The sequence below is a fragment of the Carassius carassius genome, chromosome 39, assembly GCF_963082965.1.
Source record: "Carassius carassius chromosome 39, fCarCar2.1, whole genome shotgun sequence".
In the NCBI taxonomy this organism is placed as follows: Eukaryota; Metazoa; Chordata; class Actinopteri; order Cypriniformes; family Cyprinidae; genus Carassius; species Carassius carassius.
This window is the reverse complement of record NC_081793.1, coordinates 20,807,131-20,821,316: the sequence shown is the minus strand read 5'-3', so window position 1 is coordinate 20,821,316 and position 14,186 is coordinate 20,807,131. Positions and strand designations below refer to the sequence as shown.

At 38.4% G+C, this 14,186-nt stretch overlaps 1 protein-coding gene across 1 annotated transcript in view; it reads left to right on the top strand.

Annotated features, from left to right (window-relative positions):
* The window catches only part of LOC132121604 (glutamate receptor ionotropic, NMDA 2C-like), a 44,273-nt gene extending 30,325 nt beyond the window's left edge, over positions 1-13,948 (top strand). The window contains exons 5-13 of the mRNA XM_059531183.1: positions 941-1,152; positions 5,060-5,228; positions 7,142-7,295; positions 7,383-7,508; positions 8,104-8,333; positions 8,792-8,952; positions 9,337-9,524; positions 10,019-10,251; positions 11,159-13,948. Of these exons, the coding sequence (XP_059387166.1) occupies positions 941-1,152; positions 5,060-5,228; positions 7,142-7,295; positions 7,383-7,508; positions 8,104-8,333; positions 8,792-8,952; positions 9,337-9,524; positions 10,019-10,251; positions 11,159-12,529 (2,844 nt within the window). The 3' untranslated portion in view covers positions 12,530-13,948. The remainder of the gene's footprint in view (positions 1-940; positions 1,153-5,059; positions 5,229-7,141; positions 7,296-7,382; positions 7,509-8,103; positions 8,334-8,791; positions 8,953-9,336; positions 9,525-10,018; positions 10,252-11,158) is intronic.
* Positions 13,949-14,186: the final 238 nt, after the last annotated feature.

The following is a 14,186-nucleotide window of genomic DNA, read 5'->3' as shown; positions in this document are numbered from 1 at the left end:
TTGTCTGTTCTGGATCGGGGCCAATTACTATCGCCTCTTGGACCTCCCAGATGCCACAGGGCTAAGCTGAAGGGAAGGAATCCTCCAGTGTCTAGAGAGTGTCCAGCTCCAATCCAGAACCAGCGCGTCGTCAAGCCCGCCAGCCGGTCTGAATTCTCCAGCCCCTGAGTACGCTCCAGTCTCAGCTCCAGTCCCCACGTCCAGCCCAAGGAGGGCTCCAGTCCCCACGTCCAACCCAAGGAGGGCTCCAGTCCCCACGTCCAGCCCAAGGAGGGCTCCAGTCCCCACGTTCAGCCCAAGGAGGGCTCCAGTCCCCACGTCCAGCCCAAGGAGGGCTCCAGTCCCCACGTCCAGCCCAAGGAGGGCTCCAGTCCCCACGTTCAACCCAAGGAGGGCTCCAGTCCCCACGTCCAGCCCAAGGAGGGCTCCAGTCCCCACGTTCAGCCCAAGGAGGGCTCCAGTCCCCACGTCCAGCCCAAGAAGGGCAACAGTCTTCTATGCTGTTATAAATATCTTATTGATTTACATTATTAGCTCAGAATTTCGTCTTACTTTATGGCCATACAAACATCAGCAACTTTTTCCAAAAAGTTCCATTTGCTAAATTTTGGAATCTAAATTAATATTTTTCCTCAAGTAGGAGCTCTATATTCTGCTATATCATAAGAGACATAATAACCTGATGTAAATAAATATATTCAATATATATATATTGTCTTAAGGTTCAATAAACTTTTCCATTAAAAAGGAAAGATGTTCTGACTATCATTTCACTTTCAGGGTTACTGACAATCTAACAATGCAGGGTTAGCTTTGAGTTTAAGGGATAGAAAAAATAATTTACTCAGTATGAAAACAATAGAAGTCAATGAAGAGCACCTTTGCTTTGTTTGCATTTGCATTTAATCCACATTTATCCCTGTTCTAAAACCCTCCACAGGTAGGAAGCTTTGAGGGAGGGATTCTGCAGATGCGATACCCTGTATGGCCCCGTTATGGAAGCTTCCTGGAGCCCGTGTCTGACAACCGCCACCTGACTGTAGCCACGTTGGAGGAGAGGCCTTTTGTCATCGTGGAGAGTGTTGATCCTGCCACGGGCACTTGTGTGCGCAATACCGTGCCGTGTCGTCGGCAGTCCAACAGGACTGAAAGGTACATCTGTGAATGTGACTTCAAAAGGTCAACATCTGTAGCTCTTGTTTATGAAGAGATTCCTCCAATGGGCTTGTTTATGAGACCAATATCTAGAAAATGTAATAAAGAGCACAGGCTCCACATTAGATCATCCTCTCTCTGCTGCACATGCAAAAGGACTCATTTGATTGCATTTATCCTAAAAATGAATGGTCTATTAAGGAGAGCAATAAAAATTGTCCTCTGGATAGATTGTCCCCACTACAATGATAATAGGTACCCATTAATAATTTTAAAATAAGAGACAGCAACCTTTTCACTTTCTAGAATGAGTCACAGTACAAACACAAAGAAGAACATCTGAAACAAGGGACAAGAAAGAGTTTCACTAAACTTTATGTAAAAACATCCAACAATATTATATGATATTTGCTAGCTTTTGATATTATAAAACAAGGAAAAACTGGTCTGCTAATTAAAAAGAAAAATCTAATAAAGTCTACACAAATTTGGCAAACATTCCCTTTTAGCAATATGCTGTGAGAGTCACTTAGCTATGCAACTTGTTACAGTCCAGCAAGCTTATTACACATTATTGTGGTGTTGCATCCGCGAGATTGTAGAGAGTTCAAGATGCAGCTAATTACCTTACTGGAGTATTATTTAAAGATTTAGTCACCCCAAAAAAATTTATTTGCATGACTTATCTTAATGCAGGCACAATTATTATGCTCCAAAATATTGACAAAGCTTGAGAAACAGTATGATCAGATCATTAAGTATATATATGTATATATATGTGTATGTATACACACACACACACACACACACTCTCTCTCTCTCTCACACACACACACACACACACACACACACACACACACACACACACATATATATATACATATACACACACACACACATTTTTGTGTGCTTGTGAATGCCACCAAGTCTTACCAGAGGGCTCAATGATTTAAACAGAAGCTCACTTTATTGAAGACCCAAAAACCTCATTCCATGAATTAATCCCTCAATTCTCATTGCCCTAGGCATAAACTTGGAATAAAATAGTGCAATTCCAAAAGTTTTGTCTTTGGTTCCCCCAGGTAAATGAAAGCAGGTTCAGTGAATTGTGCAGCTCTGGAGGTAAAACCTGGTGAGTGAGGAGTGTGTCGTGCCCTGAGAGAGAGATGACAGGCTCGTTATGGCTCCATGCTGAGGCGAGAGAGTGTAAATAAATCATAAAGCAGAGTAATCACCCCTTGGGGAGCGTGTGATGGCTGAGGAGGAAACAATGATCTATAACCATAATGGTGTCATTCTGCTGTGGGCCCATCACACACCTTCATGCTAATTGGCACTGGTGTTCAGGAAGTTCTGGAAAGCGTGGCAACTCCTTTTAATTGGACTTAAGGTAACAATAGGCATGTCATGTGTGAGTGAATTTATGAGCTTATTATATAATGAGTCCCAGTTCTTGTCTACAAAAGTGTTTTACATATGTTAATTAGTCATTCATAGAAATTTATGCGAGTGGATTTGGCATAAAGTGTAAACCAAAATATGGTTGGGGAGAGCAGGGCTTGTTGCCACAAACAGTTTATCATGGTAACTTGAATTTCTTCATCATAATTTCTGGTGCCAGTTTAATGTTACCTTTTTCATATGTTCTATTTCATAAACTTTAAATATAATAAAATATAATTGTAATTATAGTTTATTTATAATTTATCAATTGCACCGTATAAAAGTTTGGGGTCAGTAAGATTTTTTTCTTTAACTTTTACTTTTATTTAGCAAGGAGTGAACTTCTTATTCATCAAAGAATCCTGAAGTCAAGTATCATGGTTTCTCCAAAAATAATAAACAGCACAACGTTGATAATTAATAACGTTGAAAATGATCATTTTGAGCAACAAATTAGCATCTTTGATTTCTGAAGGGTCATGTGAAACAACTGACTGAAGTAATGGCTGCTGTGCCATCATGGGAACTAATTACATTTCATAATATATTAAAATAGAAAAGTTTTTTATTGTAATACCATTTCACAATATTACTAAGAGTTTTACTGTATTTTTGTAATAAACACAGCCTTGGTAAGCAAAATATATATTTCTTACTGACCCCAAACTACTAAATGATAGTGTGAACTAGGTCTCAAATATTATATATATTGTATGCTCGTATATTTCTAATGTCAGCACCATCAGAGCATCCAGTGCAGTTGATGACACTTATGATGCAACATATATCAAGGTCAGCAGACTGTGGCAATAACGTTGCATTGTGTTTGGATATAAAATGCATTAGTCCACTACAACCAGATCGATGTGCTACACCCATTTCTGCAATAGATAGGTCAAGCCACTGTCTCATCCAGTTGCAATGGTTTCACAATAACTGACTGTACACCAATGATAACAAAGATCCATTTTACTCAATGTACTATAATTAACTTTGTTTAAAGGAGAACTCATTGAATGGCACTCACTAGGCACCCAGTGTGTTTGTGGGCCTGTGTCCATTATGCCAGGAAATAGACCAATGCTCTTTGACGCCAACTTTCTCTGTCACTTGTGCTTCATGTCTGTGTATGTGTTTGACTGATTAAACAACTCATCCTCAATTCACAGCCCACTTAACCCAAAGCGCCAGCCACGTTGGCAGGTGGTGAGACAGACTAGAATAGAGACAGGCTTGTTTATGCTACATCCAGAGCGCTTGCAGAGGGATACTCTCATCTTTCCAAGCACTTTGTTTGTCTTTCTTGCCGGCCCTCTGCCCCAAATCCACTCCCCGTACAGCTCATTACACTGGAGGTCTGGGGGAGGTTAGAGGTGATGTATCATTATTGCTCTCTGAGTTTCTCAGCTGAGTGCCTCCAGCATCTAACAGTAAATGGAGGCCATCGCTTTGTTTTAAACATTTTATTGTGAATGCTCATAACCAAGCAACCGTTTCTATAGATTCCGGACTACAGGTTTTTAAGTTGCCTTTTGAGACTGTATTTATCTACTTTTATGTATGGAAGCTTATTTCCACCACTGAATATAAATTAAAAAGGGTAATTGTGACTTTTTTTTCCCCTCACTATTCTGACTTTTTTCTTGCCATTCTGAGTAATAGCTCACAATTCATACTTTTTTTTCCTCATAATTGTGAGTTTACAGAGATATAAATGCAAAATTGCAAGACATATAAACATAATTTATGTTTATAAATAAGTTAATGCTTTTTTCCTGAAATTCTGATTTTATGTCTCACAATTCAAACTTTTTTCTCACAATTCTAACATATAAACATATATGAAAAAAGAATTGTGAGATTTAATCTAGAATTTTGAGACAAACTCAAAATTCTGTGAACTATGAGATATGGATTCTGTTTATAGCTTACAATTCTGCAAGAAAACATGAGATAAATAAAGTGTGACCGCTTCAATAAATATGTGCTTAAGGATACGAGTAAACATAATTATGTAGACTATTTACTGTTTATCTCAGGTCAGTAAAATAAAATCCCTCAGACATACAGTATTGTATATGGCATTTTACGTCTGTATATGAAGTCTTCTGATGTTCTTCATTTCCTCTTATGGCAGCACAGATCCTTTCCTTATTTCAGTTATAATTAATTAGTCTTTCTGTCAGTTGTCTTTCTTTCAGATGTGTGTCACACCATATGTTTTGCCCTAGAACCATACACTTTGATCTTCTTCACCAAATGTTCAATAGACACACATGAGACCTAACCTTTTTAACTGTGGTTCCTGATTGGGTTAATGGAATAGTCACCTAAAACAAAGAACAAAGTTACAAGGAACATGGACTGAAGTCTTCAAGCTTTAAAACGGACAATAAAAAAAGTGACATGTTTGACTCAAATTGGAGCATTTTTTTATTGTTACATATTTATTTATGTGCAGTGTAACAGGACACACTGAGCCTTACACCAAACTCTGCTGCAAAGGTTTCTGCATAGACATCCTAAAGAAGCTCTCACGCACCATCAAGTTTTCATACGACCTTTATCTGGTCACCAATGGGAAACATGGCAAGATGGTCCGTGGCGTCTGGAATGGGATGATTGGAGAGGTATGAAATGGCACATTTTCTCTCTCTCTCTCTCTTTCTCACATAAACGCACTCACACTTCGAACATGTCAACAATTCAGAGCTCATGGGAAATGAGCTAAATTAACATCTGAGAATACAAAAATAAAGCCGTTTACAGCGTGATAGGAAAAAATAAATCAGCTTCCTATGACAGTGTCAACACGCTTTTCCTATCATTACTCACACCCCGTTTTCTTTCTGTATTTAACAGATCTCCTGAACCTTCCAATTATTGCAGCTAATGCTGTTAAGGGCATTCATGGAGCATAACTGACTTTAAAATGTGATCTTGACACATTTCATCCTGTGACCTCCTGCTGTGTGTAGCGTCACTTAATCTGGTGGTTAAGTGTCTTCCACAGCTGCTGATCACGTCATCGGTTCTCATCACCTGCATCTGCTCACATGCTGATGAGTTTAAAGATAGCAAACCCTCGCCCCACATACAAGGCTTAAAAGCATGAGAAAAAGATCATTAAATGAGATTAATAATGATTATATAATAGCTAGATAGTAATTCCGGACTGACATGAGTGTTAAATAAGGAATTTTCATTTATGAGGCTAATTGTGGGTGATGACAAAACAAATCTGTCAAAACTGATTTGCGATGTTACAAGTTGTGTGATGACAGGGCTAGTGGTACATGTCCATTTGTATTCCTTGAAGAATTTGGTATATATATACACACACACACACACGCTTGTTTGTTTTTGAAAGAAGTATTTTATTCTCATCAAGGCTGAAACTGTTTGATCAAATGCACAGTAAAATCATATTGTAGCAATTTATTTAAATATTTTCTATTTTATTATACTGTAACATTTAATTCATTCTTGTGATGGCAGCAGCCATTACTTCAGTCTTCAGTGTCATATGGTCATTCTAATAAAATCATTAAAATGTGTTGATTTGGTGCTCGAGTAACATTTCTTATTAATATCAATGTAAAAAGGTGTGCTGCTTAATATTTGTATTTATAGAAAGTTCAAAAGAACCAGCCTGAAAGAACAGCATTCATTTGAAATATATATGTTTCATTTGAAACAATATATATACTTTTCCTTCAATAAACTGCTTATTACTGTGTATTAATAGTTTGCAAGGTAGTAGATAAGTTTAGGTATTTAGTAGGATTAAGTGATGTAGAAAATGGTCAATGAGAATAAGGCATTAGTATGTGCTTTATGAGTACTAATAAACATATAATCTCCTAGTTATATGCATGCTGATAAGCAACTAGTGAGAATTGCTCCCCAAACTAAAGGTTGCCAATTTTTGTAATAATGTAAATTTCTTTACTGTCACTTTTCATCAGTTTAATGGATGCTTGTTGAATAAAAGTATTATTTTAAAAACTAAATAAATACTTAACTTTCCCAAAACATTTGAAATTTGTACTTACTCCAAATTGGCTAATGTATAGTTCATTGCTTATACTTGGCTTTAATGCTGCATGGAGGCATTCTTTATGGCTCAAATATGCCGTCAATATGGCATGTGAAATACATCATGTCAAATTAGTATTATGTATGAATATGCAGTATGCAAAACATACCCATGTGTCCTACTCTTTCCACTGAAATTCTGAAGTGCTCATTCATGGGACACTATACTATTCCATGTGACCACGGCAGAGTCATTGTAATTGTAAATGGCAGTTAGTATGTCCGGATTGTATTCATACTACTAGAAAGTACTTTACTAATGGTCTAAAGTAAGTAAAGTAAGTTTTCTGTTGAACATAGACCTTACTTTTGAATGTGTCACTCCCAAATTCATGATATCACCATTTGTAGGAGGGTCCTGTCTCACGATTCAGGGGGACCTTCATTATTGCGGTATTCCACTGATGACTGTCTAAAGTTTTCACTCACTTTGTCCTTGTTCAAGGTCTTCTACAAGCGTGCAGATATGGCAATTGGCTCTCTTACCATCAATGAGGAGCGATCGGAGATTGTTGACTTTTCAGTGCCGTTCGTGGAGACCGGGATTAGTGTTATGGTGGCCAGAAGCAATGGAACAGTCTCACCCTCTGCCTTCCTGGGTGAGAAGTCATCATTAGCTGTCTTTTTCCAAGGCCTCCCTCATATACTTCTGTGAGCCGAAACGTGTCTTTCTCTCTGTCTTGCAGAGCCTTACAGTCCAGCCGTGTGGGTTATGATGTTTGTAATGTGCCTGACTGTTGTGGCAGTCACCGTGTTCGTGTTTGAGTACTTCAGCCCTGTTGGGTACAACCGGAGCCTTGTCAGTGCCAAAGGTCAGCCTTGTTTTTTCAAACAGTATTCTTTCTATCAGACACAAAGCTCTGGGAGAGGAAGAATAGTTGTGGAAGCAGCCTAATCAATCCATATAAACTGAGCTGACAGGGTGTGTACTTGTCTCCTAGTGTAAAAGGTCATTTTTCGGAGGTTTAATTAACGTTTGTCGCTTTGCTAATTTGACTTTGATTGATTGCTTGGCTTTTCTATGGCTGTGTGTGAGACACAAGAACCACATTAAGAACTGCTGTCAAGGTAGAACTAAAAAAAGAAAATTTGCCCATGTGGACTGATCTGTGACTAACTCAAACGAAAGAGACAGAACTTCTGTTATATTGGATACATAGATGTGTATTATATAAATCATTCTTATAAGATGATTTGGTGCTCAAGAAATATTTATTTTAATCAATGTTGAAAAAAAGTTGTGTTGCTTTTTTTGTGGAAATATTTTTTTCAATCGCCTTTGTTTATTGTATAAAGGCATTCATTTTTTTTCCAAAAAAAAAAAAAAGCTATTGATTAATCATATTTAGATAAATGATTATAATTACATTTTATTTTATATTTACTATGAATTTATCTCTCTTATAGCCCCGGGGGGTCCAACCTTCACCATTGGGAAGTCTGTCTGGCTCCTGTGGGGAATCGTCTTCAATAACTCTGTTCCTATTGAAAACCCCAAAGGCACGACCAGCAAAATTATGGTCCTGGTCTGGGCTTTTTTTGCTGTCATCTTCCTCGCCAGCTACACAGCCAATTTAGCTGCCTTCATGATCCAAGAGCAGTACATTGACACTGTGTCTGGGCTTAGTGACAAAAAGGTACACTGTATGTAATTGTAAATGAGTCGTAACAACAGATTAAACGTTCACAGATTAAAAAAATAAATACAAATAAAGTACATGGAGCTATTCTATTAGATGCTAAAAGCAACATAATATATAGTGTTATATAAGGTGTATTTATGTGTTCTTGAACATACTGACTTTAAAATGTACTCCTAAACCTCATGCTTTGTGACCAAGAACTCAGACCAAATTATTTTATCCCTTAATCATTTGCATTAATATGGATAAGCTGTTGCCAAATGTCCAAATGCATGAATCAGTGAGTAGAAGAAAAACAAACAAACAAACAGAACTTTTTATATCCTTTTCCAAGGTCACCACCACCCGGGTAGTTGGTAATTCTGTGTGAAGTCCATGTAATCTGTGTTGATCTATACTATTAAGGTTAAGCTGCAACCTGCACTCAGCCCATCTATTCCTTTTTGTTTCAGTTTCAAAAACCCCAGGAACATTATCCTCCTTTTCGCTTCGGGACGGTCCCAAATGGCAGCACAGAGAGAAATATTCGGAGCAATTACCCTGACATGCACACCCACATGATAAAATACAACCAGAAGGGAGTGGAGGAAGCTCTCAACAGCCTTAAGACAGGGTGGGCTTCAGCAATAACACTTTATGTGTGTGTGGTTGTGTGATAGAGCTCTGATTGCTAAAAAACAACAACAACAACAAAAAACTATGTACTATGGTGGTACCATTTACATGGTATTTCAAGGTGCTTCAAAGAAAATGAGATTTATTCCATTGGTCATTACAGGCATCATTTATAAGCAATTTTGTTAGATATTTTCGAGTTGCAGAGATCTAAGGGTCAGTGAAACACTGGTGGGAAACACCCAAGCAAAAACAATGTAACATTTACCATTTGTCAAGGAAAAGAAGGAGTATAAATTAACAAGTGCTAATTATTTACTTGACAAAATTACATTTAATTATTAGGCCATTTGCCTTTGGATAATTTCTGTCCTCTGTGTAGGAAGTTGGACGCCTTCATATATGATGCAGCAGTTCTTAATTATATGGCTGGCAAGGACGAGGGCTGCAAGCTGGTCACCATTGGTAGTGGGAAGGTGTTTGCTACCACAGGCTATGGCATTGCTCTGCAGAAGGACTCCCGCTGGAAGCGCCCCATAGACCTGGCCCTCCTCCAGTTTCTGGGAGATGGTAAATTGCAATTGGGGGACCAGAACTGGTCCACACTTAATATCTTCTGCCCCAGCATGGAAGCTATCACATTCCCCTTTTACTGCAACTCAATGTGCTGAGATTTGAGAGGTTACGTATGAAATATAAGAGGTTATTTATGAAATGCAAGCTACAAGCATATAAAAGACTCCATTAAACAGTAGAAACTAAATCCTAGTGCCTTGCTGCCTAGTGCATTTATTTTTTATTCTATTTATAACACAATGTATTCTGAACTGGACCTACACCTTGAAGGGTACATGCAATATTGCTCAAACTAGGTAGCAGCTTTCACACTGGGAGCACACATATGATGTCTTAAAATTATATCTAGGCAGACAGGTAGCCTTAAGGTCTTGGAGCAGAGCACATACAGTATATTGTTCTCATAGTATCCACTTGTATCATAGTTGAGGAGTCTTTGACTGCCGTTGTTTCTGGCATTGTTCCTGACCCCATTTTCTTTCATGCAGGGGACACACAGAGACTGGAGACAGTGTGGCTGTCTGGAATATGCCAGAATGAGAAAAACGAGGTCATGAGCTCCAAACTAGACATAGACAACATGGCAGGTGTTTTCTACATGTTGCTCGTGGCTATGGGTCTCAGCCTGCTGGTCTTTGCTTGGGAACATTTACTTTACTGGAAACTGAGGCACTCTGTCCACAAGTCTGATCATTTAGACTTCCTGCTGGCCATTAGCAGGGTAAGACTGCATTGCTAATTTAAATTTCAAAACAGTTTTTTTCTTTTTTTACATTTAGAGAATGCAGTGATAATTAGGGATGGGTATCGATACAGATTCCAACTCTATTCCGTGATTTGTTTCATTCCAGTTAATTTGAGTACATTTCAATATGTCAATTTTGCTTACCTACACTACCATTCAAAAGTGTTTTTTTGTTTGTTTTTGTTTTTGTTTTTCCAATAAAGAGACATTTTTTTACAGTATTTTTAAAGATTTTTAATTTGCAAGGATACATTAAATTGATCAAAAGTGGCAATAAAGACATTTATAATGCTATTAAAGATTTCCATTTCACATAAACTCTGCTCTTTTGAACTTTCATTTCATCAAACATAGATTATAATAAAAATAAAAAATCTTGAATATGAATGTTTTCTGATAGAAAGAAATTATCTCTGCAAATGTCTGCACATTGTGAATGGCAGTGTTTCAGATTGATTCAACCTCATATTTTTGAACAACTTATTAAAAGAACGCCATCATTAGTCATTTGTTTTAAGAATTGGGCTACACTGGCATTTTAAACTGGTGAAATATTTTTACCCACCCCTAATCATAATGTAGTCTGTTGCATTTAAGCTACTTGTTATGTTTAGGGAAATTAAGTTAAAATAAAAACCTCTTATTATTATTTTTGTAAAAATCAACAATTAATTCACCATAAGGAAGCAGATTAAACTTTGACATGAAACACTGAACTGATCTTTGTCTCTCACAAAAACATCATCTGGTTTATCATTCATTATAATAGGGAAAAAACTGCTGTGACATGAATGAATTCCAATGATTTCCCTTAAAAAATAACATTTCTCTGTAGGAATTCACAATCTCTGTTCATTGGACACTATGATGCTTTACATTTCAGGGCGTATACAGCTGCTTTAATGGTGTTGAAGATATTGGCAGATCTACCAGCATACAAAATCCAGATATCACGGCCAATTACGCCCAGGCCAACATGCTGAAAATGCTGCAGACAGCTAAGGACATTGTCTCCTCAGCCAAAGTGGAAAACTCATTGGATAATGCTACCAAGACCATTGAGAACTGGAGCAGACACAGCGGCAGCCTGCCAGCACGTATCCCACTGGTGACCACAACTGAAAAAGTTCCTGGTCACTTCTCTTATATTACTAACCTCACAGAGAACCACATACCTCACATGCAGGGTTCCATAACTCCACCTTTCACGCAACACATCAAAACCACTAGCCCACCACTAATGGTAAACCACAGAGTCTTAACACGGCCCACTCCTCTTCGCTACACGCTTCCCCACAGGACTAGGGGTCTCTATGACGGTATGCTTCCAGTATCCAGTCTGAGCACACCTCATCTAGCCATGCATGAACCTCCATCCAACCTTGCATCTTCCTTTGTTCCATATGGGGACTTCTACTCTGAACACCATAAGCCTTGTCACAGCGATTTTTCAGATGCCATCAGGCGAAAAAAGAGACCACAGAATCTCATGGTGGAGTCCATGGATCTGAGGGGGCTTCACGATTATAAAGACCAATCAACGTGTCATAACGATGCAAACAGTTTTGCTGAAAACCACATATCCTCATCCTTCAGCCAAAATCCTTTCGTAGTAGCGGACACAGCTTGTAATCCCTGTGTCAAAACGTACTTTGACTCCACATTTGATGATATACCTTTGATAGGGAAAAGGAAGCTTCATCGCAGACCTTCATTCCTGAAAGCCACTTGGGGCCCCGACAGAGTCCGGTTACCAGGTGACGGACCCACCACCACATCCTCCCCACAAGTAACTATACCTGACCTGTTCCCTTGTGTGGATGTACATGGACGGGTGAGGAACACCCTGTGTTACGGCCAACCGATGGATCACAACTACCTTCACGCCTTCCGGCGAAACTCCAGGAAAAGTCCGAAGTTCAGACACAGTCAGTCCACAAGGCTTCCCTCCTACAAGGAGGCAATTTTCCACAACATGGCAGCTGTCAGAAGGACATCCACTTTGGTACACAGACCCTACTCCTACCCAGAGCTGCCAGTCTACCAGAGCCCACTGTCATATGGACCTGCCGAATTATGCAACATCTTTCCCTGCATGGGACATCCCAGTGACAGTGTATATGGAGGGTATAGGGCGCCCACACACCTACACGATGACCATCTAGTGCCTGTTCCGGGCAGCAGGTTGGTTCATAGCAGTCCTGTTGTGCCCATGACATGGGGCAGAATTTCCAGTCTGGAATCAGAGGTGTGAACTTATCGTTCCATGTGCCAATTATGAACTATTTGCCCTACGAGTTTCTATTGACCAATAAAATGACTTTGCCTTTAAATAAAGCAGAAACACAAATCATGTTAATATTTTTCCTTGGTTTTTTAATTATTCATTTAAAATTAATTTAATATTTTTTATTTTTTGTAAGTGCAATAATGTAATAATTAAGGGAAGTATTAGTCAAATCCATTCTGAATTTTGAATGAAGGAATGAATGAATGGACATGTAGAATTGTAAATGATTATCCTTTCTTATCTCTTTAGTCCACAAAATGCAATATATTGCTTATATGTATTGGACTGGATGAAAGTTTTTTTTTTCTTCAAAGACTGTCAAAGAGAACTCAAACTGTGACACTAGACTATATGAAGTGTTCATTTTGAAATACATTTGGTATTATATTATATATGTAATTCTCTATGATGCTGAATTTTGTTAACACTTTAGACATATTGACCAATATTTATTATTTTAACAGCAGCGCTATATAAGTGGATTTCACTCTCTTTCATTCCCTTTCTGTCTCTTGTTCAATATCCAATCTCCTCTTGCTCTCTCTCTCTCTTTCTCTCTCTCTCTGCTGTAAGCGGGTTTTTGAAGAAGAGCAAATTAAATGGTACTCTAATATTAGCATTATCAAGGATCTTCACACTTTAATAGATCACAAAGGATCATCAGTTAGTCCTTTGTAACTGCTCTCTTCTTAAGATGGCTGATGGATATAACCCTTTGAACACTGGCTTTTATATGCAGAGCCATGTCGTATTTTTAACAGGGATTGGCTGTTTGCAGTTGTGACACTACAGAAAGATGCATTACTTTAATAATATACAAAAAAAAAAGTCTGCTGCCTGCCACCCATAAGATCAGGTTTAGGGCAGTTTCACTGTTGGCAGTTTCGCTGTTGGACAACTGCTACAAGTCTGTTTGACCTGCATACTGAACCTCACATACCCACGAGGAAATCTGTCTGTGCCTCAAAATAAACTTGCGATTCGCCAGAGTGTAAAGGAGTGAGAGAAGGATGGCGCAATGGATAGAAAAGAAGAGAAACAACAAGGAAATGAGAAACCACACTTCCTTCAGTTGGGATTTAAGCTACAATATCTGAATGTTTATGAGCTCATGAGGCTCATTTGAGGTTGTCATAAGAGTCTCATTAAAGCAACTCTGTGGAGTTATTATACAGGAGGACGTGTTACCAAAAAGTGTCCTTTACTCTAGGATTTCATTATGTTGGCTGTCTCCACTGCACGGCAATCTCGTGATGCCCAAGGTGACCTAGGCTGGGGCAATTATGCTGTAAGGCTTTTGTTATCTCCTGATAAGGAGCCTTCTTTTCAAGTGGCGAGCGAGGAGCATTTGAGAATCGAAACATTGAGAAACGTAATTTTTCATCACAATCTTTTCTTTGTTATTGCCATATTAAAGTTCATAGTGCGACAGCAGTGATTTAATCTTCAATACTTCCAGCATGCACAGATATATTTATGTGCAACAGGATTATTTTACTTCTTTCATAATGTTTATGCCAGTTCCGTAAAATCTAAAAGAGGCCTGGTGCAGAACGACGCTTTTCATTTTCATAAAAAAAAAACAGGCATAAGGAAAAGCAGACTAAAGCCATCATCATCA